Source organism: Pipistrellus kuhlii, unplaced genomic scaffold (genome assembly GCF_014108245.1).
Source record: "Pipistrellus kuhlii isolate mPipKuh1 unplaced genomic scaffold, mPipKuh1.p scaffold_m20_p_44, whole genome shotgun sequence".
In the NCBI taxonomy this organism is placed as follows: domain Eukaryota; kingdom Metazoa; phylum Chordata; class Mammalia; order Chiroptera; family Vespertilionidae; genus Pipistrellus; species Pipistrellus kuhlii.
The window spans coordinates 693,615-719,583 of NW_023425545.1; the positions used below are offsets into that span (position 1 = coordinate 693,615).

Consider the following 25,969-nt stretch of genomic DNA (forward strand, 5'->3'; position numbering starts at 1 on the left):
GTGTGTGCACGTGTACATGTGTGTGCATGTGTGTGAGTGTGTGTACATGTTTGGGTGTGAATGTGTGTGCATGTGTGTGTGTGTGCGTGCGTGGGGGAGGGGCAGACGGGGCTGCGCTCTGTCTCCAGGCGAACTTGTGAAAGGGTGAGCTACTCAGAGGCCTCGCCACTCAACTGCGGGGCAGCAGAGGGGGGTGTGGGGCAGGGAACCCGCCTGTGAGGGGGCAGCTGAGGGCAGGGTGCCCCTCCTCCTCTCCGAGACCCAGATATCAGAGAGGGGGAGGGACCCTCTCCTCCTGGCTGCCCACCCACAGGGGGGAGGGGCCAGGGCGGAGAGGGGCGGCAGGGAGAGTGGCCCAGCCTGACCAGGCCCTCGGGGGTCTGGAAGGCGGTCGGGCCGGCAGGAAGCGGCCCAGAGCCCCAAAGGCACGCCGTGGGCGGTCCCCCGGGCGGCGGGAACGGGGCCTGGCCGTGCCGGGACCAGACGCTGCTCTGCTCCGCGCCGGCGTGAACTGCTGTCTGTCCCGCAGGAGGAAGAGGATGGTGGGGCCGCGGCCGAGCCCGTGGGCCAGGCTGCTGCTGGCAGCCCTGCTGAGCGCCAGCATCCCCGGGGCCATGGGTGAGTCCACACACCCCCGCGCACCCCTCCTGTGCGGGCACCCTCCTGTGCGGGCACCCCCCATGTGCGGGCACCCCCCCTGTGCGGGCACCCCCCTGTGCGGGCACCCTCCTGTGCGGGCACCCCCCATGTGCGGGCACCCCCCATGTGCGGGCACCCTCCTGTGCGGGCACCCCCCTGTGCGGGCACCCTCCTGTGCGGGCACCCCCCTGTGCGGGCACCCTCCTGTGCGGGCACCCCCCCCTGTGCGGGCACCCCCCTGTGCGGGCACCCTCCTGTGCGGGCACCCCCCCCTGTGCGGGCACCCTCCTGTGCGGGCACCCCCCCCTGTGCGGGCACCCCCCTGTGCGGGCACCCTCCTGTGCGGGCACCCCCCCCTGTGCGGGCACCCCCCCTGTGCGGGCACCCCCCCCTGTGCTGGCACCCCCCCTGTGCGGGCACCCCCCCTGTGCGGGCACCCCCCTGTGCGGGCACCCCCCCTGTGCGGGCACCCCCCCCTGTGCTGGCACCCCCCCTGTGCGGGCCCCCCCCCTGTGCGGGCACCCTCCTGTGCGGGCACCCCCCCTGGGCGGGCACCCTCCCCTGTGCGGGCACCCCCCCTGTGCGGGCACCCCCCTGTGCGGGCACCCTCCTGTGCGGGCACCCCCCCTGTGCGGGCACCCCCCCTGGGCGGGCACCCTCCTGTGCGGGCACCCCCTCCTGTGCGGGCACCCCCCCCTGTGCGGGCACCCCCCCCTGTGCGGGCACCCCCTCCTGTGCGGGCACCCCCTCCTGTGCGGGCACCCTCCTGTGCGGGCACCCCCTCCTGTGCGGGCACCCCCTCCTGTGCGGGCCCCCCCTCCTGTGCGGGCACCCTCCTGTGCGGGCACCCCCTCCTGTGCGGGCACCCCCTCCTGTGCGGGCACCCTCCTGTGCGGGCACCCCCCCCTGTGCGGGCCCCCCCCCTGTGCGGGCACCCTCCCTGTGCGGGCACCCCCCCTGTGCGGGCACCCTCCTGTGCGGGCACCCCCTCCTGTGCGGGCACCCCCTCCTGTGCGGGCACCCTCCTGTGCGGGCACCCCCCCTGTGCGGGCACCCCCCCTGTGCGGGCACCCCCCCTGTGCGGGCACCCCCCTGTGCGGGCACCCCCCCCTGTGCGGGCACCCTCCTGTGCGGGCACCCCCCCTGTGCGGGCACCCTCCTGTGCGGGCACCCCCCCCTGTGCGGGCCCCCCCCCCTGTGCGGGCACCCTCCTGTGCGGGCACCCCCCCCTGTGCGGGCACCCTCCTGTGCGGGCACCCCCCCCTGTGCGGGCACCCTCCTGTGCGGGCACCCCCCTGTGCGGGCACCCTCCTGTGCGGGCACCCCCCTGTGCGGGCACCCCCCTGTGCGGGCACCCCCTCCTGTGCGGGCACCCCCCCTGTGCGGGCACCCCCCCTGACACACCCTCACACGCTGGGCCTCTGTCTGAGCCATTCAACCAATGGCCACGGCCCACGGAGGGGGCTCCCCAGTGAAGGCGGGGAGCCATGAGCCCTGCGGCTGGAGAGAAGGGGAGGGGCGGGGAGGGGAGCGGCGGGGAGGGGAGCGGCGGGGAGGGGCGGGGAGGGGAGCGGCCTTGGTCTGGGAGAGGAAGATGCCGCTCAGGGAATGGAGCTCCAGCAGGATGTGCTGAGGCCTGGAGCCCGGGCAGAGACCGGTGACTCACCACCTGGTGCCCCTGCCAGCCCCTCCTCCGTGAAATGGGATGTGGCCTGCGGGTGGAGGCGGTGTGGACAGGGTGAGGGGGACCAGGGCAGTGTTTACACCCCAGGGATTGGCAGCGGCCGCAGGTCAGGGCTCCCACCACTCTGGCCAGCCCCATGGTTCAACAGTGACCACAGGCCATCGTCTGGGGCCCAGGAGACCACCCACTGGGCACAGGGTGCACCTAGTAGGACTTCACTGTGGTTTAAACCGAATAGAACCAGCGGGAATCACAGGAGTTTTAGCTCATTCCTTTGCTGAGAGCCTATTGAGTCGGGCCTTGGGCAGGGGATGGAGCGGCCAGGGGGTCCCCCAGCAAATGGGCCGGCACCCCAGGCTGACAAGTTCCAGGCGCGAGCCCCAGGTCTAGGTGTACCCCTAGGGGCAGACTGCGCAGCCGCCGCCTCCGTTTCCTCCGTGAACTGGGGAGACCCCGCCCCTCCAGTGCGGGTGCAGGTGGGGATGGCCGGTCCCAGGGTGCAGCTCAGTGTCTGCCCGGTCCCCACCAGGCAACCGCTGCCGCAAGGCCCAGGTGAAGAGCTGCACCGAGTGCGTCCGTGTGGACAAGGACTGCGCCTACTGCACCGACCAGGTCAGCCGCCCGCCGCCCCGCCCTCCCGGCCCCCTCACCCCCGGCCACGTCCGCCCGGCCGCCCGCAGCCCAGCCTCCCGCCCCTGCCGGCGGGCGTGGGAGACGGGCGAGGTCGGGGGACTCAGAGGGGCACATCCAGGGGCAGGCACCGCGCCCCCTGACCCGTCTCCTTCCGGCCAGGAGTTCAAGGACCGGCGCTGCAACACGCAGGCGGAGCTGCTGGCCGCGGGCTGCCGGCCGGGGAGCGTGGTGGTCATGGAGAGCAGCTTCGAGATCACGGAGGTGCGGGGCGGGCCGGGGCCGGGGCGGGCGGGGAGCACCGCCAGCATCCGGCGTGACCCCTCTGCGTCCTCCCCCGCCCCCCGGCACAGGAGACCCAGATCGACACCACCCAGCGCCGCAGCCAGGTGTGGCCCCAGGCGCTGCAGGTCCGGCTGCGGCCCGGCGAGGAGCGGCTCTTCGAGCTGGAGGTGTTCGAGCCGCTGGAGAGCCCCGTGGACCTGTACATCCTCATGGACTTCTCCAACTCCATGTCCGACGACCTGGACAACCTCAAGCAGATGGGGGAGCACCTGGGTACGGCCGGCCAGCATGGAGGACGGGGGGCGGGGAGGGGGCGGGGCCTCGCCCGCTGGCTGGGCACCTGCTCAGCGGCCGGGGCTCAGGACAGCTGCCCTGCCCCACAGGAAGGATAGCACATCACACACACACCCACACCCAGGACGCCCCACGTTCTCAGGGGAGCGTCCCAGGGCCTGGGATTCAGAGAAGGCCGCCCTCTCTGGCGGCCCCTGCAGGACGCTGGGACCCGGGTCCCGGGCCCTCACCTGTGAGGAGGGACAGGCACTGTGTGTCCGCAGAGGTCACCCCTCCTGCCGAGCCGGCCCCGCCCCCACGGCGCTGTGAGGGCCCGGCTCAGCAGCCCTCGCTCTTCCCTGTTGACGCCCAGCCCGGGTCCTGAGCCTGCTCACCAGCGACTACACCATTGGATTCGGCAAGTTTGTGGACAAGGTCAGCGTCCCTCAGACGGACATGCGGCCGGAGAAGTGAGTGGCCGGGGGGCAGGGGTCCCGGCTGTTGCCCGAGGGAGGGGTCCAGGGAGGACGGGCGGGCGGGCGGGGGTGGGGGTGGGAGTGGGGTGCGGGCGGGTCCTGGCCCTGACTCCCCCCTCCCCCTCTGCCCAGGCTGAAGGAGCCCTGGCCCAACAGCGACGCCCCCTTCTCCTTCAAGAACGTCATCAGCCTCACGCACGACGTGGCCGAGTTCCGGAGGAAGCTGCAGCAGGAGCGCATCTCGGGCAACCTGGACGCCCCCGAGGGCGGCTTTGACGCCATCCTGCAGACGGCCGTGTGCACGGTGTGCGAGGGGCCGCCGCGGGGGGGGGGGGTGCTTCTCTGCCCGGGCACCGCTGCCCACCGGCCTGCCCGCTGCCCGGCGAGGCCCCACACCCCCAGACGCTGGGATGGCCCTCCGTTGCCGTGCGGCTTTCCTTGTGCCGGGAGTCACAGCCCCTCGCCCTGGTCATTGGCGGGAAGGCAGACGTGAGTCCCAGATCTCTGGAACCCTCCGAGCCCTGATGCCAGCCTCCCACCCGGTCTCCTCCCTGATGCCAGGCTTCCACGGGCTGCCCGGTCTCCATCAGTGCCGGGCCGCTGAAGCAGGCACTTGGTTTTACGTGCACGTGGACGTTTTCCCGTTTTTTTTGTTTTGTTTTGTTTTAATATATTTTATTGATTTTTCACAGAGAGGAAGAGAGAGGGATAGAGAGTTAGAAAAATCGATGAGAGAGAAACATTGATCAGCTGCCTCCTGCACACCCCCACTGAGGACGTGCCCACAACCAAGGTACATGTCCTGGACCGGAATCGAACCCGGGACCTTTCAGTCTGCAGGCCTAATCTGGCTCTATCCACTGAGCCACACCGGTTTCAGCCCCGGTCAGATCCTGCATGGTGCCCACGGTGGGCACAGACCCGCACCCATCGCCTCCCCCGTCACCGGCTCCTGTTGTCTGTGTTGTCACTCATTAATGACGACAGCATGCCGTCCGCCCCGTGGCCTCGCCGTCGCACACGCCAGCGCCGTGACCGCCCTCCTTGCTCTCCCCAGAGGGACATCGGCTGGCGCCCTGACAGCACCCACCTGCTGGTGTTCTCCACCGAGTCCGCCTTCCACTACGAGGCCGACGGCGCCAACGTGCTGGCCGGCATCATGAGCCGGAACGACGAGGAGTGCCACCTGGATGCCACAGGCTCCTACACCCAGTACCGGGCCCAGGACTACCCGTCGGTGCCCACGCTGGTGCGCCTGCTGGCCAAGCACAACATCATCCCCATCTTCGCCGTCACCAACTACTCCTACAGCTACTACGAGGTGACCTGGGCCTCACCGGCCGAGAAAGGGGGGGTGGGGGTCCATGGATCTTCTCGGACATCTCTCCTCTCTCTCGTCTCTGCTCCCTCCCTTCATCCCATACTCCTGCCCCGGCCAGCCAGCGCCTCCGGGGAGTGCCCTGGTGGGACAGGGAGGTCCTGGGCCGGCTCACCAGGCGGGCGGGGCTAAGAGGTCGGACTCTGGCTGCAGCAGCGGGGTCCAGGCCTCCGCGATCCCTCTGCAAAGTGGGGTAACCCCGAGCTGTGGTCTGGATGCCGCCGGCTGTCACTCAGTCAGCCCGACGCTCTCTCTCTCTCGCAGAAGTTGCACCGCTACTTCCCCGTGTCCTCGCTGGGCGTGCTGCAGGAGGACTCGTCCAACATCGTGGAGCTGCTGCAGGAGGCCTTCAACGTGAGCCGGGCCCCGGGCGGGGCTGGGAGGCCCCCGGGCGGGGGTGTCCCCAGGCAGGGAGGAGACACAGGACAGGCCAGTGAGGCAGGGTCCCGGGGAGCCCGCCTGAGCCCTGCCACCCTGATGCCACCCAGGCCCCACACAGGGCAGAGCACAGCAGGCCCTGGGGCTGAGCCCAGGCTCCCCCAGGCCCTGACCCCTGCCCTCCTTTAGCGCATTCACTCCAACCTGGACATCCGGGCCCTGGACAGCCCCCGCGGCCTGCGGACCGAGGTCACCTCCAAGATGTTCCAGAAGACGGAGACTGGGTCCTTTCACATCCGGCGAGGAGAGGTGGTGCGTGTCCACGGGGCCCCGGGGCAGGGCGGGCGGCCTCCGGAGTCAGACAGCCTGGGTTCAAAGGCCCCGGGTCGGCCCCTCGGGTGAGCTGGGCACCTCCCTCGGCGTGTCTGTGGCCTCGTCCGCAGCGGGGTCCGCCTGCCCGGAGCTCAGGGGGTCGCCCAGAGGAGGAGGGTCCTGCTGGTGTCACGCGATGTGCCCAGAGCGAGCCGGTTTCCAGTCCCGAGGGCGAGCAGGCAGGGAGCTGGGTGCCGGGACCCAGGCACCTCCGGAGCTGGCGGCCCGGTCCCTGCAGGGCACCTACCAAGTCCAGCTGCGGGCCATCGAGGACGTGGACGGGACGCACGTGTGCCAGCTGCCCGAGCAGGACCGGAAGGGTAACATCCACCTGAAGCCGTCCTTCTCCGACGGGCTCCGGATGGACGTGGGCATCATCTGCGACCTGTGCGCCTGCGAGCTGGTACGGCCGTGCCCGGGCGGGGGGGCGGGGGGCAGCGGAGCCAGGTGCCCAAGCCCTGCGCCCGTGGCCGCCCCCCCCCCATACACCCCGCACGCTCTCATTCCAGCAAAGAGAGGCGGGCTCCCCTCGGTGCAGCGGCAACGGAGACTTCATGTGCGGACACTGCGTGTGCAACGAGGGCTGGTGAGTGCGTGCCAGCGTGCCAGCGGCTCCCCCGGGCCCCGCACGGGCCTGACGGGAGAGGGCACCCTTGTGAGGTGCGTCCCGTTCGAAGCACTTTGAGCTGCTTAGACCTGCAGGACGCAGCTGGCAAGGCGTGCGAGAACCAGGAGAACCAGAGTCAGGGCGTGGGGGCTGGGCCGGGGACAGGCCTGGGCGGGAGACGGACTCTGCACTTCATGCCTCTTGTATTTTTTTTTTTAATATATTTTATTGATTTTTTTACAGAGAGGAAGGGAGAGGGACAAAGAGTTAGAAACATCAATGAGAGAGAATCATCAATCAGCTGCCTCTTGCACACACACACACCCTGCACTGGGGATGTGCCCGACACATGCCCTTGACCGGAATCAAACCTGGAACTTTTCAGTCCGCAGGCCGACGCTCTACCCGCTGAGCCACACCGGTTTTGGCAAGAACCACACACACACACACACACACACACACGCACACACGTGTTACCTAGTCAGAGAGGAGCTCCTAGGAAGGGTGCGTTGGACACGTCCTTCGTGAGGAAGGGACCAGGGGGCGGAGGTTTGAGTCGGTTCAGCCACTGCCGTCGGCGGGACTCGGAGGCGGCCCTCTCGGAGCCTCAGTTCTCTCGTCTGTGAAACGGGCGGGTCCGAGGCCCGGCCTGGCAGCGGGAAGTGACCGGCTCCGTCCTCCCTCAGGAGCGGCAAGACCTGCAGCTGCTCCACGGGCTCGCTGAGCGACATCCAGCCGTGCCTGCGGGAGGGCGAGGACAAGCCGTGCTCCGGGCGCGGCGAGTGCCAGTGCGGGCGCTGCGTGTGCTACGGCGAGGGCCGCTACGAGGGCCAGTTCTGCGAGTTTGACAACTTCCAGTGCCCGCGCACCTCCGGCTTCCTCTGCAACGGTGAGCTCAGCACTACCTCACTGCGACCTCACAACTGCCTGGACACTCTTCCTGGTGTTTGGTGACAGGTTCCCAGACCTGGAAGTAAGGGCAGTTTTTTTGTTTTTTGTTTTTTAAAATATTTTATTGATTTTTTTACAGAGAGGGAGAGAGCTAAAGAGAGTTAGAAACATCGATGAGAGAGAGTCATCGATCAGCTGCCTCCTCCACACTCCCCACTGGGGATGTGCCTGCAACCAAGGTACATGCCCTTGACAGGAATCGAACCTGGGACCCTTCAGTCCACAGGCCGACGCTCTATCCACTGAGCCAAACCGGTTTTGGCAGTAAGGACAGTTTTATTTCTTACTTCTCAATATTGATAGGGTTTTGTTATTATTATTTTTTTAAATATATTTTATTGATTTTGTTCAGAGAGGAAGAGAGAAAGATAGAGAGTTAGAAACATCGATGAGAGAGAGTCATCGATCAGCTGCCTCTTGCACACCCCTTACTGGGGATGTGCCCACAACCAAGGTACATGCCCTTGACTGGAATCGAACCTGGGACCCTTGAGTCCGCAGGCCGACGCTCTGTCCACTGAGCCAAACCGGTTTCGGCATCCCGATACTGATGGGTTTTGTTTTCTCTTTTCCCTTATGGCATCGGCCAAGACTCAATAGAGGCTCTTAAACAGGGGGCCCCACGGTCGGGCTTGTGTTTGGGGTGGTCGCTCTCGCTGCAGAGGGGAAAGTAGAAGGCGGGATGGAGGGGAACAGGTGGAGGGAAGGTTTTTGAAGAAACAGGAGGAGATGGCTCTGCCCCTGAGCTCAGCGCCCACAGGCCCTCCCCGGCAGGTGGGCCCCCAGGACCGTGGGTCTGATGGGCTCTCCCCTCCCCGGCCCCTCCCCGCAGACCGAGGCCGCTGCTCCATGGGCCGGTGTGAGTGTGAACCCGGCTGGACGGGCCTGAGCTGTGACTGCCCGCTCAGCAATGCCACCTGCATCGACAGCAGCGGGGTAGGCCTGGCACGGGGCGGGCGAGGGGGATCCGGTCCAGACCGCCCACCCCCTGGGGCAGGGATGGGGGTGCCGCTGGCTCACGGTGCCCCCTCTCGCCTCAGGGCATCTGCAACGGGCGGGGCCACTGCGAGTGCGGCCGGTGCCACTGCAGCCAGCAGTCCCTCTACACAGACACCATCTGCGAGATCAACTACTCGGCGGTGAGGCCGGGGTGGCACAGGGCCCGTGGGCGGAGGGGCGGAGCCTGGTGCTGTGGGAGCGGGCGGGTGCGAGGTTGGCAGAGAGGCCTGGCGGAGGCCGGCCCAGCATGGCGCTCACCGGCCCCTCCTCCCCCACCAGGTCCGCCTGGGCCTCTGTGAGGACCTGCGCTCCTGCGTGCAGTGCCAGGCCTGGGGCACCGGCGAGAAGAAGGGCCGCACGTGCGAGGAGTGCAGCTTCAAGGTCAAGATGGTGGACGAGCTGAAGAACGGTGAGGGGTGGGGCGGAGGGGCGGGGGTGCTGAGAGCCGGGGCCAGGGGCACTCGGGGGTAGGAGGTGTCGCTGATCGGGACAGGGGCACAGAGCTGGGCAGGGGCCTCATCATCTGAATCGAGGCTGTGCAGCCCTAGCCGGTGTGGCTCAGTGGATAGAGCGTCCGCCTGTGGACTTGAAGGGTCCAGGTTTGATTCTGGTCAAGGGCACGTGCCCTGGTTGTGAGCTCCATCCCCAGTGGGGGGCCTGCAGGAGGCAGCCGATCAATGATTCTCTCTTATCATTGACGTTTCTATCTGTCCCTCTCCCTTCCTCTCGGAAAGCAATGAAACTATATTTAAATATATATATGTAATAAAAACCTAATATGCAAATCAATCGAACGGCAGTCCGGACGACCTTCCAGTCGCAGCCTGGGCTGCAGCCTCGGGATCCAGGCAGCGGCAAAGGCCCCTTTATACGAATTTCGTGCGTTGGGCCTCTGGTGTATACACTGAGGCTGAGGCCGCGCGGTGAGACGGGGGTTCCAGACCGGGAGGGGCTGCAGAATCCGGGCAGGAGGCAGAGCTGGTTAGGGACCAAAGAGTCTGGGACAGGCGTCCCCCCCCCCCGGACTGGGTGTGAACACAGCGGGGCCTGTGCCAGGCCATGGGGGCCCACAGTGTCCTCTCCCTGGGTCAGACTTTCCCAGAAGCCCAGCTCCCAGGTGAGGCTCCGGATGGGAGAGAGGCGCAGATTTGCAGACTCTGATGCTTCTGGTCAGGGCAGGCCCCATGTCTGTGCAATGACTTGCGTTCTTCCCCAGGGAGATGCCTCTGGCCCTGGGGGTGGGCCCTGGGGGGCAGGGACCCAGGGGGTGGGCCCTGGGTGGGGGCGGCCCTGGGTGGGAGTGGACCCTGGGGGGGGCAGCCCTGGGTGGGGGTGGGTTCTGGAGGGGGGGCGGCCCGGGGTGGGGGGACTCAGGGGGCAGGCCTGGGTGGGGGTGAGCCCTGGGTGGGGGCAGACCCTGGGTGGGGGTGAGCCCTGGGTGGGGGCGGCCCTGGGTGGGGGCGGCCCTGGGTGGGGGCGGGCCTGGGTGGGAGTGGACCCTGGGTGGGGGCGGGCCTGGGTGGGGGCGGCCCTGGGTGGGGGCGGCCCTGGGGGCGGCCCTGGGGGCGGGCCCGGGTGCGAGGGCGCCACTGACAGCCTGTGTGCAGCGGAGGAGGTGGTGGAGCGCTGCTCCTTCCGGGACGAGGACGACGACTGTAACTACAGCTACACCGTGGAGGGCGACGGCTCGCCCGGGCCCAACAGCACGGTGCTGGTGCACAGGAAGAAGGGTGAGCTGGCGCGGCCCCGGGTGGGGGCCCTCGGACGGTGCCCAGGGCTGAGCCCGCCTTCTCCTCCCCCTAGACTGCCCTCCCGGCTCCTTCTGGTGGCTCATCCCCCTGCTCATCTTCCTCCTGCTGCTCCTGGCGCTGCTGCTGCTGCTCTGCTGGAAGTACTGCGCCTGCTGCAAGGTGCGGCTCCGGCCCCCGGCCCGCCCGCCCCGGGCCTGGCAGCTGGCAGAGGCCGGTCTTCTGCCAGCTCTCATGCCCCCGTCCCCCCGCCCAGCCCCTCGGCTCTGCCACCATCCGCGGCTGGCTGGCTGGGAGCACCTGCCCTGGGGTCAGCCACCTGCAGAGGGCCCGGGAGCCCTCGGCCCTCCCTCCAGGAGCTGCCGGTCGCATTGTGACCACAGACAGGAGGCAGGAGAGGGTGGGGCGGCCGGGCCCAGGGGCTGCGCTGCGGGAGCCTCCAGGCTGTGGGACAGCAGCGTGAGTTACAGGGAGAGAGCTCTGTGACCAAATGCACTGAGCTCGCGTGGCCTCTGCAGGACTCCTCAGAGCCTCTGGTCCATAGGAGGGCAACGAGCTCAGAGCCTCCCAAAGGGGCCTGCTCACAGAGCCTTCACTTTACAGAGGATCTTGCAAGACCAGGGTCCCCCGGCACACACTTTGGGAACACTCTGCCCCATCACCCTCTGTGCTGCCCTCTGGGCCCCACCCTAGTCCCTGCAGCTGCCTGGCTGTCCCGGCGTCTGGGGGAGGCACTGTGGCCTCTGGGCCATGGCTGCGGGTTGGGAGGAGGGGGCAGGGCGGGGTGACTGGGCTGGGCAGCTGTCCCAGCCCTCACCCCCGCCCCTTGTCCCCTAGGCATGCCTGGCACTGCTCCCTTGCTGCAACCGAGGTACGGGCCTGGCATCCTGGCATCGGCAGAGGCAGGGGCGGCGGGTGGGGCTCCGGCCACTCCTTGCCCAGCGGAGTGCGGGACGGGGAGCAGGCCCCGGGCTGCCCTGAGGGCCGTGCAGGGAGGACTGGCGCGGGGAGCACCCGGAGAGGGGCCTCACGCCGAGGACCCGCCCGCAGGCCACATCGTGGGCTTCAAGGAGGACCACTACATGCTGCGGGAGAGCCTCATGGCCTCCGACCACCTGGACACGCCCATGCTGCGCAGCGGCAACTTCAAGGGCATCGACCGGGTGCGCTGGAAGGTCACCAACAACGTGCAGCGGCCGGGCTTTGCCAGCCACGCGGCCAGCACCAACCCCACGGAGCTGGGTGAGGCCCGGCGGCTCCGGGACCAGCCTCTCCCGTTTTCCCTGCGCTGGGTGCGGGCACGGGCCTGGCCACCTTCGGCCCTTCGTGATGGCGCTACCGTGGTGCCCCCCGGCCTGGAGGGGCTTCTGCGGTGCCCGCCATGCCAGGCGCTAACGCCTACCCCGCCCCCCCAGTGCCCTACGGGCTGTCCCTGCGCCTCGCCCGCCTGTGCACCGAGAACCTGCTGAAGCCGGACACGCGGGAGTGCGGCCAGCTGCGCCGGGAGGTGGAGGAGAACGTAAGGCGCCTCTGGGCCGGGCCGGACCTGGGAGGGCCCCCCTGGCAGCCCCCCGGGACCCGGGTGCTCCCGGTGGGACGGGGCCTCCGTGGGCATGGTTTGGGGTGGCGGCTCCTGGGAGCGGCTCCCGGCGGGGAGGAGGCCCGGGCGTGCCCACGGGGAGGCCGGCCAGCCCAGACAGGCCCTCACGCCCGCCCTTGCCCGGCAGCTGAACGAGGTGTACAGGCAGATCGCCGGCTCGCACAAGCTCCAGCAGACCAAGTTCCGGTGGGTCCTGCCGGTGCCGGGCGGGTGCCGGGCGGGTGCGGGAGCCACCCAGGCCCGGGCTCACATCCCCTCTTCTCCCCACAGGCAGCAGCCCAACGCCGGCAAGAAGTGAGTTGAAGACACGGTGGGCGGGCCGGGGGGGTGTGCCCGAGGAGGGACAGCCCCAGCCACCTGCCCGCCTGCCCCTACCCCACCCCCGCCCCATGGCCATCCTGCAGGTGGGGAAGGCTGTGTGTCTGTCACGGGGTGGGACCTGCATTTCAGAAATGCTGGCGTGAGCCCTCCTAGGAGCCAGCCCTGTTCAGACAGGGAGACCAGGGTGGCCCCTGCAAACCGAGGCTAAAGAAGGTTCCGGAAGGCCACCTGGTAATTAAGAAATAGGGCCGGCCCTCATTGGTGTGGCTCAGTGGATAGAGCATCGGCCTGCAGACCAAAGGGTTCTGGGTTCGATTCCGGTCAAGCACATGTACCTCGGTTGCAGGCTCCTCCCCAGCCTGGGCCTTGGTCAGGGCACATGCAAGAGGCAACCCATTGATGTGCTTCTCTCACATGATGTTTCTCTGTCTTTCCCTCTCTCTCTCTCCCTAAACATCAATGGAGCCAAAATGGGTTTGGCTCAGCGGATAGAGCGTCAGCCTGCGGACTGAAGGGTCCCAGGTTCGATTCCGGTCAAGGGCATGTACGTTGGTTGTGGGCACATCCCCAGTAGGGGGTGTGCAGGAGGCAGCTGATCGATGTTTCTAACTCTCTATCTCTCTTCATTCCTCTCTGCAAAAAATCAGTAAAATATATATATTTTTTAATAATAAAAATCAATGGAAAAATACCCTCGAATGAGGATTGCAAAAAAAAAGAAGGAAGGAAATGGGGGCAGGACGCCTGCACCCTCAGCATCTCTGCGCCCTGCCTCTCGGGGGAGAACAGCCCGCTCCCCAGAGGAGCCGCAGCGGCCGGAGGCCCAGGGCCTGGTGCTGAGGAACCTGCCCTGTTCGCTGCCCCTCATCTCTCCTGGAAGATGGGCACAGTGCCACCCCCGGCCGCTGACCCCGCCCCTGCCCGCCCAGGCAGGACCACACCATCGTGGACACGGTGCTGATGGCGCCCCGCTCGGCCAAGCAGGCCCTGCTCAAGCTGACGGAGAAGCACGTGGCCCAGCGGGCCTTCCACGAGCTCAAGGTGGCCCCGGGGTACTACACCCTCACGGCGGACCAGGGTGAGCGGCGCCCCCGGCTCCGTGTCCGCCCCGGGCTCCGTGTCCCCCCCGGGCTCCGTGCCCCCCCCCGGGCTCCGTGTCCCCTCCCCCGGGCTCCGTGTCCCCCCCGGGCTCCGTGTCCCCCCCGGGCTCCGTGTCCCCCCCCGGGCTCCGTGTCCCCCCCGGGCTCCGTGTCCCCCCCGGGCTCCGTGTCCCCCCCGGGCTCCGTGCCCCCCCCCGGGCTCCGTGCCCCCCCGGGCTCTGTATCCCCTCCCCCGGGCTCCGTGCCCCCCCGGGCTCCGTGTCCCCCCCAGGGCTCCGTGTCCCCCCCCCGGCTCCATGTCCCCCCCCCGGGCTCCGTGTCCCCCCCCGGGCTCCGTGCCCCCCCCCCGGGCTCCGTGTCCCTCCCCGGGCTCCGTGTCCCCCCCCGGGCTCCGTGTCCCCCCCCGGGCTCCGTGTCCCCCCCCCGGGCTCCGTGTCCCTCTCCGGGCTCCGTGTCCCCCCCCGGGCTTCGTGTCCCCCCTCGGGCTCCATGTCCCCCCCCGGGCTCCGTGTCCCCCCCCGGGCTCCGTGTCCCTCCCCGGGCTTCGTGTCCCCCCCGGCTCTGTGTCCCCCCCCGACTCCGTGTCCCCCCCCCGGGCTCCGTGTCCCCCCCCGGGCTCTGTGTCCCCCCCCCGTCTCCATGTCCCCCCCGGGCTCCGGGTCCCCCCGGGCTCCGTGTCCCCCCCCCCGGGCTCCGTGTCCCCCCCCCGGGCTCCGTGTCCCCCCCGGGCTCCGTGTCCCGCCCCCGGGCTCCGTGTCCACCCCCCCGGGCTCCGTGTCCCCCCCCGGGCTCCGTGTCCCCCCCGGCTCCGTGTCCCTCCCCCGGGCTCTGTGTCCGTCCCCCCCCCCCCGCCTGCCCGGTGCGGCCCACCTCTGACCCCCCTCCCGCCCCCGCAGACGCCCGGGGCATGGTGGAGTTCCAGGAGGGCGTGGAGCTGGTGGACGTCCGGGTGCCGCTCTTCATTCGGCCGGAGGACGATGACGAGAAGCAGCTGCTGGTGGAGGCGCTCAACGTGCCCATGGGCACCGCCACCCTGGGCCGCCGCCTGGTGAACATCACCATCATCAAGGAGCAAGGTGGGCCGGGCGTGGGCACAAGAGGCGGGGGGGAGTCCGGCCCTGGCTGCTGTGGCTCCGTGGATAGAGCGTCAGCCTGCGGACGGGAGGGTCCCGGGTTCCATTCCGGTCAAGGGCACATGCCCAGGTTGCAGGCTCGATCCCCAGTGGGGGGCGTGCACAAGGCAGCTGATCAATGATTCTCTCTCATCGTTGATGTGTCTCGCTCTCCCCCTCCCTTCCCTCTGGAATCAATAAAAAACAGAATGAGGATGGGGAGCTGGGGCCCCTGGCATTCGAGTGGAAGTGGACCTGGCTGTGGGCCTGGGCAGGTCACGTAACCTCTGCGAGCCTTGGTTTCTCCATCTGTAAAATGGGCGCAGGCTCTTACACAGAGCTTCCCTTACAATCACTCACGGGAGCCGAGTCTGCCTGGAGCCATCCCCCGTCCCTCCCTGCCCTCTCCCCTCCGGCCTTTGAACCAGGCCGTTGGCTGGACCTCCTGGGATGCCCGGCCGCCAGAGCAGGAAGGAGTGGGGCCCCTGTGCCCAGGCCTATCCAGGGAGCGGGCAAGGCTTCGCATCACGGCCACGCAAGCTGCTCCGTGCACTCAGGGCCTCACCTCGGCTGTGCCCCCACCTGGCCCCTCCAGGATGTGTGCTGGGCACTGCCCCAGCCCCTTCAGCCTTTTCTGGAAAAATGTCCCATCGCCTTCCTCGGCCCTCCCAGGCCCTCCCCAGAGCGGTGGGGTGCGGGGGGACAGGCAGCCTGCTGGAGTCTGGGCCGGGCAGGGGCAGGGGCGGGAGGAGGGGGGGACTGAGGTTGGGACCCTCTGACTGTGCCGGCCCCTCGCAGCCAACGGCATAGTGTCCTTCGAGCACCCTGAGCACCTGGTCAGCGTCGGGGAGCAAGTGGCCCGCGTGCCCGTCGTCCGGCACATCCTGGACAACGGCAAGTCCCAGGTGTCCTTCCGCACCCAGGACAGCACGGCGCAGGCCCACCGGGTGAGCTCCACGGGCGGGGGCGCGTCCGGGGGGGTGGGGGTCAGGTGTCCTTCCGCACCCAGGACAGCACGGCGCAGGCCCACCGGGTGAGCTCCGCGGGCGGGGGCGCGTCCGGGGGCAGGGGGGGGCGAGGGGGGGGCGGGACATGGTGCTGCCTGGGTCCCTGGCACCTGTCGGTGGGTGTGCGTGGTGTGACTTGCAGGCTTGTTGGTTTGTGTTTTGGAGTTTATTGGCAGTATTTAAGAACTAAAAATATTCCAGTCAAAAATTAACTCATAAAACACTAAAATCTAGTCTTACGGGGCCCACAGGGCCATTTGGCCAAGGCAGGGGGCATGCACCCAGCAGGTCCCAAGTCTTCTTTTCATTGGTCGGAGCAGTTTTCATTACTGATTCGATGCCCCCAATAAAAATTCCAAAGGAGAATGTGTATGTCCAGAAATTTCCCAGAATAGGCCATAATCTACAAGAGGTTCCGGCTGTCCTGTTAGGCTTTTATAAAAATGCTTTTGGTATTTAACGATTTTTAAAAACCATTTATTATTTCCCAACTTTTTTATTTTGAAAAATGTCAAACCTCCTGAAAAATGGAAAAACTAATAAAATTAGCCTGTGTGCCCTTTAGATAGCTCCACCTGCTGTTACTATGCTTTCTCTGTCTTTCTGTACAGACCAGGTATCCATGCATATGGATACAGACGTATTTGTACTTCCTCATCTGTATGATTGTAGGGAGAGGGGAGAGGGATCTGGCTTAGTTCTACACTAAGTGGCCAGATTATGATGATCTCTGAACACATAATAATCTGGCCACTCAGTGTATAGCCAATATAATAAAAGGCTAATATGCAAATTGTCCCCTCAACCAGCAGACGGGCCAGCCAACTGCCCATGTTCCCTCCCCTTGGCTAGGCTGGCCGGACCCCACCCATGAACGAATTCATGCACTGGGCCTCTAATACACACACACACACACACACACACACACATACACACACTCTCTGAGTGGCCAGACTATTATGCGTTCAGAGGTCACCATAATCTGGCCACTCCGTGCATTTGCTGAACTCTCCACAACTGTAGCTTTCATGTGGACCCTACATACATGGGGCACCTGCCAGGAACCCGGTCATTCCTTCTGCAAAACTGCGACAGCATAACCACACTCAGGAAGCGTCCCGTCAAACCCACACCTGATGTCAGTCCGCATTCAGAGCTCCCTGCGCTCGGGGTGCCCGTGTGTGTCCCTGACTGCCTGTCCTACTCCAGGGGGCAGAGCTGGCATCGGCCTGAGGCCCTTGTCTGGAGGCTCCTTTAATCCAGAGCAGTTTCCAGCTTTGAGTTTCATGACTTCGACATTTTAGACCGCCCCCCACCCCGCCCCCGCCGGCCCACGGCAAAGGTCTTGCAGGGATTCCTGCCTGTCTCACGCTGGGTTTGGTAGCACTCGGATTGGCCTGGTGGGCACCGCGGGCCGGACCTCTGTGCCTGGAATTGAACTGTTAGTCTCGGAGCGCCACCTAGTGGTCGCATGTGGGGGTTGCCGCCCCACGCCCGTTTCAGCGGATTCCTCCCCGCGCGCACGTGGGACAGACGCTCAGGAAAGCTCTGGGCGCCGCGCGGGGAAAGTGGGAGCTGATAGAAGCACCCGGCCCAGCAGGCGGGCCTGGGGCTGGCAGGGTCCCAGGCTGCAGAGCACAGCGCCCGGGGCCTGAGTCCCAGCGCCTCGGGGATGAGCGCCTCGTCTGTAAAATGGGGACAATGCTCTCTCCCGCCCTCTGCTCTGAGCATGAGCTGAGCTAATCCTTGTCAGTGCGGCACAGGGGGAGCCATGGGAGCTGTGCGTGGGGGCAGCCGTGGGGGCGGCCCGGGCGGGATGCGCCGCAGTGTCCCCGGGGTCGGGGCGCGGCGGGCGGCCCGGCTGACCCTCCCCACCCGCAGGACTACGTCCCGGCGGAGGGCGAGCTGCTGTTCCTGCCGGGGGAGACCTGGAAGGAGCTGCAGGTGAAGCTGCTGGAGCCGCAGGAGGTGGACTCGCTGCTGCGGACCCGCCAGGCCCGCCGCTTCCACATCCAGCTCAGCAACCCCAAGTTCGGGGCGCGCCTGGGCCAGCCGCACGCGGCCACCGTGGTCATCGGGGAGCGAGGTGGGCAGCGGGGGCCGCGGGCGGGGGGGGGCCGGTCCCGCCGCGGGGCGTCCGGCCGCGCCTCCGCTCCAGCGCCCACCAGCGCGTTCGCAGCCTAGTCCGCCCCCCGCGATGCTTAGGATTTTCTTACCCCGAGAAAAGTGTGGGTGGCTTGTTGGAGATTCTAATGTTCCGAGGCATCCTGCATTTTACCTGGCACCCCTGTGCTCACCGCGAACCCCAGGATTTTTACACTTTAGGGGTGAAAGGGTTAGTGCTGATGGGATCCTAGCCTCCTGGATGTGAGCGCCCCCCAGAGGCGCTTGTGGGAAAAATTAAAGAGGAGGGTTCTTGGAAGGAGGAGCAAATGTCCTCCTTGGCTGCCAGACCGTCTCCCTCCTCCTCTTCCTCCTCCTCGTTTCTCCAAAAACCCTCCTGGGCCCGCCTCCAAGCTGGGCAGGATGCCCGGGGGCACCCCTCAGGGCAGGTGTCCCAGCACCCTGGGTGTTGCACGGGCCCCTGCGCCCCCTGGTGGCGGGAGTGAGAGTCTGCGGTGGGAGGGGATGTCCCAACTGGCTGCCCGCCCTGGCTTCACCCTCTGCAGACGAGATGGACCTGACCTTCCAGAACCAGACGCAGTCTGCATTCCCAGTCCCCCACGGCGCCCTGGGCGCCCCGCAGAACCCCAATGCCAAAGCCGCCGGGTCTCGGAAGATCCACTTCAACTGGCTCCCGCCTCCTGGCAAACCAACAGGGTACCGGGTAAGGCGGGGGCGGTGAGGGAGGGCCTCGAGGGGGAGCGGGGCATGTGGCCCCGGTGGGCCGGGCATCTGTGCCCAGGAGCTTTCAGACGTTTTCCCCCCTTCCTGGAGCGTGGCCCCTCCGTTCCCTCCCCCGGCCCTGCTGTGTGAGGGAGCTTTGGTGTCTCACTGGGCAGAGGGGACAGTAGGGCAGGTCAGCGGAGTCCCAGCCGCTTGGTGCTCCTGCTGACCGGCCCCTCCCCTGCGGCAGGTGAGGTACTGGGTCCAGGGGGACTCCGAGTCCGAAGCCCACGTGCTCGAGAGCAAGGTGCCCTCGGTGGAGCTCACCAACCTGTACCCGTACTGCGACTACGAGATGAAGGTGTGCGCCTTCGGCACACAGGGCGAGGGCCCCTACAGCCCCCTGGTGTCCTGCCGCACCCACCAGGAAGGTGAGCCTGCCACGTCCGGGCGCCCAGCCTGATACCCTGACACCCTGATGCCTGTATGCCCAGCCCTGATACCCTGGTACCTGTATGCCCAGCCCTGATACCCTGATGCCTGTATGCCCAACCCTGATCCCCTGGTACCTGTATGCCCAGCCTGATACCCTGACACCCTGATGCCTGTATGCCCAGCCCTGATACCCTGGTACCTGTATGCCCAGCCCTAATGCCCTGGTACCTGTATTCCCAGCCCTGATACCCTGGTACCTGTATGCCCAGCCTGATACCCTGGTACCTGTATTCCCAGCCCTGATGCCCTGGTACCTGTATGCCCAGCCCTGATGCCCTGGTACCTGTATGCCCAGCCCTGACGTCCTGATGCCCGTATGCCCAGCCCTGACACCCCGATGCCTGTATGCCCAGCCTGCCCTCTGCCTCCCGGATCCCCGCCCTCTTCTGCCGCTGACCGCTCTCTTCCTGTGCCCCCCCCCCAGTACCCAGCGAGCCAGGGCGGCTGGCTTTCAACGTCGTCTCCTCCACGGTGACCCAGCTGAGCTGGGCTGAGCCCGCTGAGACCAACGGCGAGATCACGGCCTATGAGGTCTGCTACGGCCTGGTCAACGAGGACAACCGTGAGCCTCCTTCTGCCTGGGGAGGGGGCGCCGTGGAGGGCGGGCCACGTGGGAGGGAGGCCGCCTGGTCCCGCCAGCGGCCGGCCCTGCACCCGGGCGCCTGGGGCATCACTGGGTTTCGGGTCCGGTGCAAGCTGGTTGCATTCGGAGGTCAGGCCCAGAGGCCTCCAGGCCCGGAGGGGGCAGGAGGCCTGAGGTTACACCGGTGCCGCGGGCTCAGAGGCAGGTGCTTCCCACACCGGTAACCAGGCGGCTAGTTTTCACACTGTTCTCTTGGGGGCAGAGTAGAGTCGCTCGATTTAGCAAATAAGAACAGAGGACACCTTGAACTTCAGATAAACACGTTTTTAGTACATTTCACGCCACACTTTCCGGCAGCACTAGTCTGGGAAGGGAGGCAGGTGTGGGCGATCGCTGCCAGACCTCAAGATGAGGGGGAATCTGAGGAAGGTGGTCCAGACCCTCGCCAGGCACAGGGACCGCGCCCTGGCACCCTCGCCGCTGTGTGGTCAGTCCCGGAGGGAGAGCTCGCACCCCTCTGCCCGGCGGCCCCGGCGCGGGTCAGGCTCAGCGCCCGGTGGCCCCTGGGCAGAGGGAGCGGGGCTGGTGGCGCTGGGCACCGGCTTGTGGCTCTGTGCCAGCCAGGCGCACCACGCACCGCCTCCTCAGCATCTGCGGCACATCCTGGGCTCGTTCTGAGTCCACGGCACTTGGTCCACGTCCGGAAGCCGCCTCTGACCCTGCCTCTAACCCCAGGGGGACAGGCACCCGCCGGAAGCTCACGGCCGGGGGTCTCAGTGCACGGCTTCCGCTTGAAAGGGGCCCAGCCCAGGGGCATCAGCACTTGGTGCCCCCTCCCCTGCTCCCACCAGCCTAGAGGATGGGAGGGGCCGGGCCCAGGCGTTAGAGACCCGCAGGCAGACAGTCTTCGTCACGGTCCTGTGAGCGGGTCCTGGCGGGGGGACATCGGGCCCCGTGGGAACTGAGACGCGTGCTGGTCTCCGGGGATCCGTTACCCGTTAGAGGTGACGCTGGGTCTAGACCTGATGCCGCCACTTACCTTAGTGCTGAGCCTTTGGAGAGCTGGCGACACGTGTCTGAACCAGTCCCCCAGGCTCTCGGGGGCGGGCTCCCCAGGGGTTCGGCACTGCCCGCTCCCTGCTGTCCCGGAGCCCCCGCCTCCCCCGGGTGCCAGGGGCAGGCGGGGCCGGGCGGGCCCCGGGCGGCCCTCTGAAGCCCTCCCTCCCGCCCAGGACCCATCGGGCCCATGAAGAAGGTGCTGGTGGACACCCCCAAGAAGCGGATGCTGCTCATCGAGAACCTGCGTGAGAACCAGCCGTACCGCTACACCGTGAAGGCGCGCAACGGGGCGGGCTGGGGGCCCGAGCGGGAGGCCATCATCAACCTGGCCACGCAGCCCAAGCGGCCCATGTCCAGTGAGTGGGGGGGGCACGGGGTGGACGGGAGCCCGGGAGGGGCAGACGGGGGCCCGGGGAGGCACAGGGCAGACGGGGGGGCCTGGGAGGGGCGGACAGGGGCCCGGGAGGGGTGGACGGGGGGCCTGGGGAGGCACAGGGTGGATGGGGGGCCCTGGAGGGGCGGACGGGGGGCCCGGGGAGGCCCGGGGAGGCACAGGGCAGATGGGGGGGTCTGGGAGGGGCGGACGAGGGGCCTGGGGAGGCCCGGGGAGGCATAGGGTGGACGGGGGCCCCAGAGGGGTGGACGGGGGCCCGGGAGGGGCGGACGGGGGGCCCGGGGAGGCACAGGCCGGACGGAGGCCCGGGAGGCCAGCCGGGGGCTCCGCTCACCCCCCCTCTCCCCACAGTTCCCATCATCCCCGACATCCCCATCGTGGACGCGCAGGGCGGGGAGGACTACGACAGCTACCTCATGTACAGCGACGAGGTGCTGCGCTCCCCAGCTGGCAGCCAGCGGCCCAGCGTCTCCGACGACACTGGTGAGAGGGTCCCCTGAGGAAGCTGGGGGTCGGGAGAGGGAGGGGCTGGCACCGGTGTCCAGAGAGAACACAGGCCAGTGACCTCGGGCATGAAGGTCAGACTCAGGTCAGTGGTGTGACAGGGACAAAGAGCGCATGGCCCGTGTGCAAACACGGTGCGCCTGTGCACGGGGGCAGGGAGACACACGGCTCTGCAGCTGGAGGCCTGCCAGCTGTGCCGTGGAGTCAGGACCCCCGGGGCCTCCCAGGGACGGGGCTGAGAGGAGGCAGGCATGGCCCAGAGGCCTCCTCTGTTCCCACACACGGCGGTGCAAAGCGCCCCCTGCTGGACTCCCAGCCACACAGTTGGAGCTTCTGGCTCTGCTGCAGTTCAGACAAATCACTCACAGGCTGTGGGCCTCAGTTTCCTGATCTGTACAATGGGCTGCCCTCGCACCAGGAATGAGGCCCAGGGACCGCACTCCTGCCCGGACGGGCAGAGCGTGGGCTTAAGGAGCCTCAGCCTGGGCGTCTTGGGGGGGCTCAGTCTGGGGGCCAGAGGAGCCCCAGTTCAACGGCTACTGACACCCCCCCACTCCCCCCCCCCGAACATCCTGGCTTGGGGAAGTGTCCCTGGGAGGCTGGCAGGAAGAGATGGGGAAACTGAGGCTCAGAGCAGGGAGCCCTCACAGCTGGTGGCAGAGCCAGGGCCGCGGCCCCCAGGCTGCACCGGCTCAGTCACGGGAGAGGGGCCTTCGCCTGCCGCCTGGCCCCCGCCCCGCCGGGCCCCGCCCCGCCCCCACCGGACCCCAAAGAGCCCGAGGACCGCCCGCTCCGCCGCCGCCCGCCCGCCGGGGTGCCAACGCGCCCTTCGTTGTTCCCAAGGCGGCGGCTGGCGGTTCGAGGCCCTGCCGGGGGCGGAGCTGGACCTGCGGCGCGTCACGTGGCGGCTGCCCCCGGAGCTCATCCCGCGCCTGTCCTCCTGCAGCGGGCGCTCCTCCGACGCCTCCGACCCCCCCGGGCCCCCCGACCGCGCCGACAGGGGCGCCGGGGGCGAGGGCGGCAGTGGGGCCCCCGGAGGTGACCGGCGCAGCCCGACCCCACACCCACCAGGCTCACCCCCTGGCTGTCGGGGGCCCAGCCGGAGGCCAGGCTGCCCACTGAGGCCCTCCCCCGCCAGGCTGAGCCGGGGCTGAGCCGGGGCGTGGAGGCAGCCTCCCTCCCCTCCCCCAGAGCCGAGGCCCCGCGGGGCAGGGCTGACTGCAGGACTGCGTCTCCAGCTGGCCCAGCGGGCTCGCCTGTCCACAGTGGCCGGAGACCGGGGGCTGCAGGACCTGTGTGGCTCCGTGGACTCCCCCTCGTGGGCCAAGGGAGGCCCCAGTGGCCAGGGGATTCCCAGGGCCGCCCGGTGTCGGCCTGGCGGTGACTGGTGACCTGCTCTCCCCCGCAGAGCACCTGGTGAACGGCCGGATGGACTTCGCCTTCCCGGGCAGCGCCAACTCCCTGCACAGGCTGGCGGCCACCGGCACCTACGGCGCCTCCTACGGCACCCACCTGAGCCCGCACCTGCCCCACCGCGTGCTGAGCGCCGCCTCCACCCTCACCAGGGACTACCACTCGCTGACGCGCACCGAGCACTCGGGCGCGGGGACGCTGCCCAGGGACTACTCCACCCTCACCTCCCTCTCCTCGCAGAGTGAGTGCACGCCACCCGCCTCTCCTCTGCCCTTTCTTTTAAAAAATATGTTCTAAAATTAAATACTTTAAATTGATGTTAGAGAAGGAGAGGGAGAGAGAGAAACATCAATGATGAGAGAGAATCATGGATCAGCTGCCTCCTGGACGCCCCCAGGTGGGGATGGAACCCGCAACCCGGGCCTGTGCCCTGATTGGGAATCAAACCGTTACCTCCTGGTTCAGAGGTCGATGCTCAGCCACCGAGCCCCGCTGGGCAGGCTGACCTCTCCTTTCCTCCGGCTCCTGGGCTGCCCCGGCCTGCCGTGCCCCCTGCCCGCCTCCAGCACACGTTCTTCCCCCCCTCACTCCCGTTTCGTCCACCCCAGGCCTCCCTCCCATCTGGGAAGGCGGGAGGAGCAGGCTTCCGCTGTCCTGGTCCTTGGGGTCCTGGAGTCGGGCTCAGATGAAGGGGTTCCCCCCTTCCAGGGACTCACCAGACTCTATAGTCCTGGCCGGGCAGCCAGCAGCGCCCCCCTGGGGCCCAGGTAGTACAGCGTGGCCGCCAAGTCTCCACAGCCGTCCGCTCCATCTGTCACCCACGGCATCGCAGTCACCGCCATGACCCGCATCCCCCCATCCATCCACATCCCGCTGTCGCTAACCGCCTCGCCTTCCCGGGGGGCGGGCTGGGCAGGAGGGGCCGGGCCTGCCGAGGGGCGGGGGCTCACGGCGCTTGGCACAGGCAGGGCTCACACCCACCCTGAGGACAGGCGGGAGGCGCCAGGGGGTCTGGACGGGCTGTTGCCGGGGAGTGAGCCGCCTGGCCAGCAGGCAGCGTGGGCGGGACAGCCGAGGGCGGTCAGGAGCTGGACTCCGACTCCTGCCCTGGGACCCCGAGCCGGACTGACTGTGGCTCCTGCCTCCAGGTTCCCGCTTGGCTGCCGGTCTGCCCAACACCCCCACCCGCCTGGTGTTCTCGGCCCTGGGGCCCACGTCCCTGAAAGTGAGCTGGCAGGAGCCGCAGTGCGAGCGGGCGCTGCAGGGCTACAGCGTGGAGTACCAGCTGCTCAACGGCGGTGAGGCCCGGCCCCGTGACCCCGGGCACCGGGCTGAGGCAGGAACCCACCCACGCCACCCAGCCTGAGAGGGTCTCACTGCTGAGCCCTCCCCCTCCCCGGGGCCCCCAGGCTACTCCCCGGGCAAGACGCTGCCCGGTGAGGCCTCGCTGGCCTACAGGCCTTTTGGGAACTGGCACCTTCTGGGCAGACAAACTCTCAGCAGCATGACCCGAGCCACTGACAGCACGGGGTTTCCAGCCCCCTCTTCCCTGGGGAGCAGGCAACCTGCCCCCAGACCGCAGCAGGCTGGCCCCAAACCAGCAGCTCCCGGTGGGTGCTGACCAGGTCTTAGCAGCAGCCCGGGGCGGGGAGGGGGGGAGGCGGGGAGGGGAGTGGAAGGGGGAGGACCAGGCAGGAGCAGGAATAAGGCTGCTCCCCGCCCCCCCCCCCCAGGTGAGCTGCATCGGCTCAACATCCCCCACCCCGGGCAGACGTCGGTGGTGGTGGAAGACCTCCTGCCCAACCACTCCTACGTGTTCCGCGTGCGGGCCCAGAGCCAGGAAGGCTGGGGCCCGGAGCGCGAGGGCGTCATCACCATCGAGTCCCAGGTGCACCCCCAGAGCCCGCTGCTGCCCCTGCCAGGTGAGCTGCCCCCCATCAGCACCTCCCCAGCTGCCCCCCGCACCCGCCTCTCCGGGCGCGCCGGCCCCACATGCCCACATGGCCTCTCCCCCGCCAGGCTCCGCCTTCACCCTGAGCACGCCCAGCGCGCCGGGCCCGCTGGTGTTCACGGCCCTGAGCCCGGACTCGCTGCAGCTGAGCTGGGAGCGGCCGCGCAGGCCGGACGGAGACATCCTGGGCTACATGGTCACGTGCGAGCGGGCCCACGGAGGAGGTGCCGCCCGCCCCGGGCAGGGTGGCCGGGAGGGCGGGCGGAGGGGGCGCCAGAGGCTCACGGCTCCTCCCCGGCCCAGAGCCAGCCATCAGCTTCCAGGTGGACGGCGACTGCGCCGAGAGCAGGCTGACGGTGCCGGGCCTCCGCGAGAACGTGCCCTACAAGTTCAAGGTGCAGGCCAGGACCACCCAGGGCTTCGGGCCGGAGCGTGAGGGCATCATCACCATCGAGTCCCAGGCTGGAGGTAGGGCATCTCGCCCCTTCGCGCCCCATCCTTCCCGTGACCACACCCCTGGCACCGTCCCTGAGGCGCCAGTCTGTCCCCTCCAGGCCCCTTCCCACAGCTGGGGGCCCTCTCGGGGCTGTACCAGCACCCGCTGCCCGGCGAGTACAGCAGCGTCACCACCACCCACACCAGCTCCGCCGAGCCCTTCCTGCTGGGTGAGTGGCCGAGGCCCAGGCTCTCCCGGGGGAGACAGAGCTAACGGGCGAGGAGGGCAGGGACCCTCAACACCTCTTGCCCCGCAGATGGCCTGGCCCTGGGGCCCCGGGGCCTGGAGGCCGGGGGCTCCCTCACCCGGCACGTGACCCAGGAGTTTGTGAGCCAGACGCTGACCACCAGCGGGACCCTCAGCAGCCAGGTGGACCAGCAGTTCTTCCAGACCTGAGCGCCCCCTCGGCCAGGCGGCCTCGAACCTGGGCCCCCTGCCCCCCTCCCCGGGGCTGCCGCAGCCACACCGTCCTCGGACCCCCTGTGGCCCCACCCACTCGCATGCTGACCACAGGACCAGGGCTTCTGGGGCAGGTGCCCTCTGGGGGGCAGGAAGAGGGCAGAGGTCCCAGAAGGCCCCCCGTCTGCCCCCAATCCCTCACCCGCCAAGCGCGTTTGTAACCGAAGCGCCGGGCCCAGCATGCACGGGCCCAGCTTTGTTCTGCACTTAATAAAGCGTTTGCTGCCAT

At 68.1% G+C, this 25,969-nt stretch overlaps 1 protein-coding gene across 4 annotated transcripts; it reads left to right on the top strand.

The window, feature by feature from the left end:
• The first annotated feature begins 529 nt into the window (after positions 1 to 529).
• ITGB4 (integrin subunit beta 4) lies at positions 530 to 25,967 on the top strand. 4 transcript variants are annotated; one of them, XM_036412483.2, is made up of 40 exons: positions 530 to 618; positions 2,853 to 2,935; positions 3,116 to 3,217; positions 3,307 to 3,511; positions 3,885 to 3,981; positions 4,120 to 4,291; positions 5,045 to 5,308; positions 5,630 to 5,719; positions 5,933 to 6,055; positions 6,354 to 6,518; positions 6,625 to 6,701; positions 7,409 to 7,611; positions 8,506 to 8,609; positions 8,714 to 8,812; positions 8,952 to 9,081; positions 10,280 to 10,402; positions 10,476 to 10,582; positions 11,258 to 11,291; positions 11,471 to 11,662; positions 11,836 to 11,939; positions 12,148 to 12,206; positions 12,291 to 12,314; positions 13,271 to 13,419; positions 14,338 to 14,517; positions 15,352 to 15,500; positions 17,442 to 17,646; positions 18,230 to 18,387; positions 18,637 to 18,817; positions 19,306 to 19,443; positions 20,697 to 20,879; positions 21,269 to 21,400; positions 22,265 to 22,459; positions 22,830 to 23,075; positions 23,443 to 23,601; positions 23,983 to 24,132; positions 24,568 to 24,756; positions 24,854 to 25,009; positions 25,089 to 25,253; positions 25,340 to 25,450; positions 25,538 to 25,967. In XM_036412483.2, the coding sequence occupies exons 1-40, from the start codon at positions 540 to 542 to the stop codon at positions 25,675 to 25,677; spliced, it is 5,622 nt and encodes a 1,873-aa protein (XP_036268376.1). In that variant the 5' UTR covers positions 530 to 539; the 3' UTR covers positions 25,678 to 25,967. The 4 variants fall into 4 exon arrangements, with proteins under 4 accessions (XP_036268376.1, XP_036268377.1, XP_036268374.1 ...); XM_036412484.2 differs by lacking the exon at positions 23,443 to 23,601 and having other exon boundaries at positions 22,265 to 22,504; XM_036412481.2 differs by lacking the exon at positions 22,265 to 22,459.
• The last annotated feature ends 2 nt before the right edge of the window (positions 25,968 to 25,969 follow it).